Below are 7,294 nucleotides of genomic sequence, written 5' to 3'. Positions count from 1 at the left end.
ATGTCAGATTCATTTACAGCAAAGCCATCAGCTGTAAGAGTATTATCAAACTTTTCATGCCATTGCTTAGGTGCTTGTTTTAGGCCACACAATGATTTTATCAACCTGCACACCTTGTTCTCTTGACCATCCGCAATGAACTCTTCTGGTTGATCCATGTAGATCTCCTCATCCAACTCTCCATTTAGGAAAGTTGTCTTAACATCCATCTGATGAATGATAAGACCATAAGAGGCTGCCACGGCTATTAATGTGCGAATTGTAGTCAATCGGGCCATTGGTGAGTAGGTATCAAAGAAATCTTCACCCTCTTTTTGGGTATATCCTTTGGCCACAAGCCTTGCCTTGTACCTCTCGATTATACCATCAGGCCTAAGATTTTTCTTGAAGATCCATTTGCAGCCTATAGGTTGACAACCATAAGGACGGTCAACGACCTCCCAAGTTCCATTAGACATAATAGATTCCATCTCACTCCTTACTGCTTCCTTCCATATGTCAGCATCAGGAGAGGAATATGCCTTACTAATGGTAGTTGGTGTGTCTTCCACAAGGTACACTATAAAGTCATTACCAAAGGATTTTGCAACCCTCTGTCTCTTGCTCTTTCGAGTGACTATAGTGTCATCCTCCTCAGGGATGTGCACGTGAGAATCCTCAGCATGATCTATAGGAATCGACAGTTCGTGCTCATGGGGAATTATAGTCTCATGACTTATATCATTAGATGTATTCTTCATGGGAAACTCATTCTCAAAAAATGTTGCGTCTCTTGATTCCATGATACTATCAACATACATATCAGGCACATCAGATTTTATAATTAAGAACATATACCCAGTGCTGTGAAAAGATTACCCAAGGAATATACAATCAACAGTTTTAGGCCCAAGTTTACGCTTTTTGTTGATTGGCACATTCACTTTAGCCAAGCAACCCCAAGTGCGCAAATATGAGAGATTTAATCTTCTCTTTTCCCATTCCTCAAATGGTGTGATCTCTTTGTTCTTTGTTGGAACTCTATTCAGGACATGACATGCCGTCAAAATCGCCTCACCCCACCATGCCTTGGATAATCCCACTGTACTCAACATGGCATTCACCAAATATGTTAGAGTGTGGTTTTTCCTTTCAGCAATCCCATTGGATTGTGGTGAGAATGGCGGTGTCCTCTCATGAATAATACTATGTTCCACGCAGAACTCATCGAACACATTAGATAAATATTCTCCACCTCGATCGGACCTTAAACGTTTTATTTTCCTCTCAAGTTGGTTCTCAACTTCAACTTTATAGGCCTTAAAATAATTAAATGCTTCATCTTTTGTTTTTAAGAGATACACATAGCAAAATCTAGTGGAGTCATCTATAAAAGTGAGAAAGTATCTTTTACCACCTTTGGTCAAAATTCCATTCATCTCGCACAGATCAGAATGAACAAGTTCTAGAGGTGCCAAACTCCTCGCCTCAGCAGCCTTGTGTGGCTTGCGGGGTTGTTTTGATTCAACACACACATGGCACTTAGACCTTTTGACCAAGTTAAATTTAGGAATTAGATTTAGATTTGCTAACCGCATAAGACAGCCAAAGCTTGCATGACAAAACCGTGAATGCCATAAATCTGACTCATCAAAAAAATTAACAGAATTCACTAGTTTATTACACACATCATGCAGTGATAAGCGGAACAAGCCTCCGCAGTCATATCCTTTACCAACAAAAGTACCATGTTTCGACACAACACATTTATTAGACTCAAGAACAACTTTGTATCCATCTCGACATAGCATAGAAGCGCTAACGAGATTCTTCTTGATAGAGGGCACATGCTGCATGCTTTTTAATGGCACCGTCTTTCCCGAAGTAAACTTCAGAATGACAGTACCAACACCAAGAACATGAGCACGCGACCCATTTCCCATTAACAAGGCGCCAGACCTCCCGACCTGGTAGGAAGTGAACATAGAGGCATCAGCACACACATGAATGTTTGCACCACTGTCCATCCACCACTCAGGTGAATTACAAACTGAAAGAACAAATGGTAAAGAATTATCATACCCAGATGTTCCATCTTCAGTTTCAGTGGTTACAACATTAGCTGATTTCTTGTCTTGTGTGAACTTGCGATCAGGGCACTCTCTAGCCCAATGTTGATCACTGCCACAGACAAAGCATCCTCCCTTTCCCTTGTTGTTGTTCTTCTTCTTTTTAAATTGTGTTGTTTAAACAGGTTTATTTGTGTTCTCTTGTTTGTTCTGGTTTTTCTTCTTGTTAAACTTGCGGAAGTTTCTCTTCTGCACCACATTAGCAGTAGAGGTCTCCACACCTTTTCCATTGTCCTTTGTTCTAGCCCTTTTCCTCAACATCAAGAGTACCAATGAGCTCTTCCACATTGAACTCTTGTCTCTTATGTTTGAGAGAGGTAGCAAAGTCCTTCCAAGAAGATGGCAATTTGGCGATTATACCGCCAGCCACAAATTTGTCAGGCAAAGGACAGGGAAAAAGTTCGAGTTCCTTAGCTAGTGCCTGAAACTCATGAGCCTGTTCCACTACAGATCGGTTCTCAACCATTTTGTAGTCATACAGCTGCTCCATGAGATATAGCTCGCTACCAGCGTCGGTAACTCCAAACTTTCCAACAAGTGCATCCCACAGCTCTTTTCCTGTAGGAAGAATGATATAGCTTTTCTGAAATTTTGTATCTAGTACGCTAATTACTGCTCCTCGAAAGAGGTTGTCTTCAGCCTTAAACTTAGCCTCATCCTCAGGAGGTAAGTTGACACGCTTGCCCTCAGCGGCATGATAACAAGACATTGCAGTAATCCACAATTCCATTTTAGCTTTCTAGATCAAGAAGTTTTTACCATCAAAAGGATCAGGCTTTAGCATAGCAATAGAACCTCTGACAGAAAAATGCCTAACATTAGGTTTTTGGATTGTTAGAATTATAGATATTTTCCGTATCATTTTAATTCCATAAATTAATATTATGATGATGACATATAAAAGATAATTAACCATAGAAATCGTGATCTCAAATATAGCCATAACAATATGGATCATGAGAACACAAAGCATATGAATCATATAAATCATATAAATATGATAAGCATATAAACTGACTGAACAATTGAAAATAAACAGATAGAAACATAAACACTGTAAAATTAAAACAGACAGATATAACATATTATAATATGACAGAATAGATGAGATAAAATCATTGCTACATATAAAACAACACAGATGAATATATGAAACATATATAATCTGCAGAACGTAAAACAGTAAGGAAATAAACTGATCATACCCTCTCATGCGTTCTGATGATCCAGATCCTTGTCCAGCTTCACTTGTCATTTCGCCAGAAAGAAGATGTTTTGGGCAGTCGCGTAGACGCTCCCCAAAAACCTAATTGCCGATCCCCCGTGCAAGGTCTCGAACGGCAAGGGCTTCGGAGGAGTCTGAAATGGTTCTGTTCACGTGTACCAAGTGTCAAGGGTTCTCCTCTACTTATCCTCTCGCAGAGGGAAGCTGAAGGAGAAGGGTCGCATGCAGCCTGCCACGCCCGACCGGCGGCGGCGCGCGCGTGTGGCACGCCCTTGTCCGTTTCTTGACTTCTCAAGTTAGGTGGAATAATTTCCACCATATAAGTCAAGCTAAAATATCTTTAGACTTTCAATATGATACTATTCTATAACATTACACATCATAAAGTTTATTTAATAAATGTACCAAACCTATAAAAAATCCAACATCGTCCTCCCGAGTCGCTACCCTAGCGGAGCTCCTCCGGACGCTCCGGTCAGCCCCCGTGGCGGCACCCGCTTCCCCCGTTATGGGCGCTCTGTCGCCCCCTGTCGCCCGAGGGGCGTCGGGATCGTCCGTTGCTGGCGTCTTTGTTCCGAAGGCACAGAGGTCCTTGCCCGTCCTTCAGGGTGATTCCCGTGACTACGGTCATCACTGTGGACGCTTCCCTTATGGTGGATGCGGCAGTCGTCCCCCAGCCACCGCCCACCTTACCGCCTTTGGGTGATGTTGTGGTGGCTTACGCGACCGGGGTGGTGGCAACTGGCATGGGCGGTGAGCCCCGGGCTCCATCACCTTCGTCGCTTGCCTCCTCCTCCCATGTGTTGCCGATGCCTCCACTTCCTACCCCCGAAGGAGGCCTTGAATCACCCTCTGTTCATCCTTGAGGGCTCGGAGGGGGAGGAGATGGAGGTGCAAGAATGGCATCTGATCAAAGCGACTGCCGACCACACTGACATGAGCCTCGAGTCGGTGGAGCGCTTCCTTTGCAACTTCGGTAAGGCGGTCTCCATTGCCATTTGTCGATGATGCGGGACATTATTCCACACGACTAGGTTGGTGCCTCTCTCTCTATTTGTTTTTCTTCGTTTAGTCTCTTATTGGTGTGGTTAATCTTAACCGACGAGTTATCTTTTCCAGCGTGTACTCTCAATCATCAGCTCCGAGGGAGGCATTGGAGGCCGCACAATGGGAGGTGGGGAGGCTATGGGTAGAAATGGCCCGCTCGGAGGAGAGAGATCGGGAACTTTCCGGCCTCCGAGCCAGAACCGAGTGCCTTGAGGCCGAGGCCACGTGCCTTCGGTCAGGACGTGAAGAGGCGCGCAAGGATGCCAAGTGCCTCCACGGGGAAAGGACGCGGCTTCAGCAGGATCTGCGCGAGGTGACCTCACGGGCGGAAGAAACCGAGTCAACCCTACGGGCGGCGAATGTTCGCTTGGGGGAAGCTAACATGGACCTTCAGCGAGAGCGAGAGGTGGCCAGAGGTAGGTCTTCTTCATCTTGGGTGTTTCTTCTGGGTTCCGTTGTTATTTACTAGTCACTAACGCGCGCCTAGCGCGCGATACGTTGTATAATTTTATTAAAATGTGTATAGCATGTATTCGTAAGAGAAAAAAGATTAAGTAGTTATCAGAAAATAAGTAACTATGTTGCGGTTCATAAGAAAACAAAAAAGGTATCTTGTCATAAGAAAACAAACATAAATTAGTTACATTGTTGGTGTTGTCCTTAAGGAGCAGAGGTACTACTAAGCATCATTCCGAAATAAATCTAAAGCGAAGAAATCAAAACACAAATTTAATCGTTTATGTACTATTAACATGCTAAATCTAGAAGACATGTTCGCACGGAAGATTCGACAATGCGGAGAAAATGATTCTTCCTGTGCTTATCTTTCTTTGTTAATGAGGTGGTTGTCACCTTTTTTTTGCTACTTTGTTTGCAGAACCGAATGTAAGTGAAATACAAAAGAAGGAAAAACAACAAATTTGTCCTCTGGCTGAATTGAAAGAATCGAAAGTGGAAGATGTGGACGTGCCTACAAACAATTAGAAGACAATTCTAGCAGGTTAGATATTTAGAGGTTTAGGACCACAATAGCTGTTCTGTTGCCCAAAGGGAATATAGCGAGGTTGAGAGAGAGAAAAACTGGAGAAAAAGGAAAAAAACAGAATTTGCACATGTTAGATCAGATAGCAGAGAGGAATCAAATGCGGAATCCATTGGCTCAATGGAAATGTAGCGATTTTTTTATTGCAACATGGTTGACAAAAAAAAATCTGGAGAAAAACAAAAACAAAATATGCACATCTTAGATTGAATAGCAGGGAGGAATCGAATGCGGTATTTCCAAATAAAGTTGACTGAACCATAAACGTGCAGTTCCACGTTGCAAATCAAGATGCAGAAGCCTCCGTTGCTGTAGGGAAAAACCTAAACAAATATAGTAGTGCCAAGACTTTTTACCTCATACATTAGAGCGCAGGGAGGATCTTGCTGACCGGGACAACGCTCCACGAACTATAGTGATCTTGCTGATCGGGAGGATCTTGCTGACCGGCGTAGCACCAACCATTCTGCAGCGAGCAAGTTGTCTCTATGGCTGGAGATGGTTGGTGCGACGCCGACGCAGAAGAGGAGGCGGAGGTGAGCACGCCCGGATCTAGCGTGAGGTCGGCGTTCGTCGTCACGTCGGGCGAGAAAGAGGTGGTGGAGATGGACGCGTCCAGCTCCGACGTTGTCTCGGCACTCGTCGCCATGGCGAGCTGGAGCGTGTCGTGCTGGGCACCAGTGTGCTGTCGGGTGACCGCAAAGAAGGAGCGAGAAGCGTCAGAATGTGAAGTTTCAAATGGAACTCTCGAGAAGACTCTTCTCGTCCATTTTTTTCCTTTTTTAATCGTCACTGATGCAGCGACAGACAATAATCGTTCATTTGTGATCGAACGGCACAGAGAAAAAATACTGACGTGGACCGTCTAGCTAGGCTGTTTTGCGTTCGCGCTTAATATATAGAAAGAATGACCGCTCCATGATTTCTCCTCAGATTTTAAACGAATTTTCTGAGGTCCATGACGCTATGAAGGCGACCGACAAGGCGTGGAAGGCGCCAGAGGACGAAGTGCGGAAGCTTTCAATTGCTTGTGATGGCGCCTGTTGGAACTTGCTCTTAGCAGCGAGGAGGCCAACAAGGATGAACAGTGGTGACAACAGGGATACGTGCTCGGGGACAAATAGCTCTGTTCATGTCTAGCCTCTCACGGGCACTGTGTGGGGGTATTTATAGGTATCTGAGTGTCCAGCGCCTCGTGTTAAGGACGCATGTGCCCTCGGACACCTAGTTTATCCCCAGAATATTCCCATAAAGCAGGGTTACAAGCTGTACTTACAATAATGCCTTTACAAACTAGGCCCGTAACACAACGGCGGTCACGCGGGGCCCGTTACAATGGGCCAGATCACACGTGGGCCTCAGAGCAGGACGAGGCCGTGCTGCGGGGAGACGTCACCGCAGGCCTTCGTCTGGTGCTGAATGAAGCGAAGGGTGTCCCTGCCCGTTTTGTCTTCGTCAAACCAGCGACTGCAGCGAAAGGCGACGAGCGAAGGGTGGCGTCTCTGCCTTCGCCCCAACATTTGCCCTCCGAGGGACCAGTTCGACAAAGTCACCTGGTGCCGAAGACGTCGCTAGATGGCGGAGACGCTGCCCTCGCTCGAAGTGGTTCCGCGGGAGTTTTTGATGTGACCGTTGATGGACGGCGTACTGTTGGATTGCGGGTTTCCCGAAGCGTCGCGCCCTGTCGGATTGCGGGTTTCCCGAAGAGCCGCGCCCTGCCTATAAAAGGGGGCAGGGGTCGGCGCTGTTTGAACTTTGCCTTCCGCGCTCCGTAAAAACCCTAGCCTCCCGCCGTCTTGCTGCTCTTCTTCTTCCGCTGCTCCTTTTGCTCGCCGGAGTGCTGGCTCGAGTGAAGCAAACCGCCCGCCGCCG

At 45.7% G+C, this 7,294-nt stretch overlaps 1 protein-coding gene and 1 long non-coding RNA gene across 2 annotated transcripts; both read left to right on the top strand.

The window, feature by feature from the left end:
* Nucleotides 1-3,843: 3,843 nt before the first annotated feature.
* On the top strand, nucleotides 3,844-5,571 carry LOC103642068 (uncharacterized). The gene is made up of 3 exons (XR_002749677.2): nucleotides 3,844-4,367; nucleotides 4,453-4,796; nucleotides 5,258-5,571. It is a non-coding gene; the product is annotated as an uncharacterized lncRNA (long non-coding RNA).
* A 218-nt stretch (nucleotides 5,572-5,789) lies between these two features.
* On the top strand, nucleotides 5,790-6,337 carry LOC118476090 (uncharacterized). Its single transcript, XM_035964192.1, has one exon. The coding sequence runs from the start codon at nucleotides 5,911-5,913 to the stop codon at nucleotides 6,289-6,291; it is 381 nt and encodes a 126-aa protein (XP_035820085.1). The 5' UTR covers nucleotides 5,790-5,910; the 3' UTR covers nucleotides 6,292-6,337.
* The last annotated feature ends 957 nt before the right edge of the window (nucleotides 6,338-7,294 follow it).

This window comes from Zea mays, chromosome 1 (assembly GCF_902167145.1).
Source record: "Zea mays cultivar B73 chromosome 1, Zm-B73-REFERENCE-NAM-5.0, whole genome shotgun sequence".
Taxonomy (NCBI): Eukaryota; Viridiplantae; Streptophyta; class Magnoliopsida; order Poales; family Poaceae; genus Zea; species Zea mays.
The sequence above is the reverse complement of the archived record's forward strand: the minus strand, read 5'-3'. Positions and strand labels throughout refer to the sequence as shown.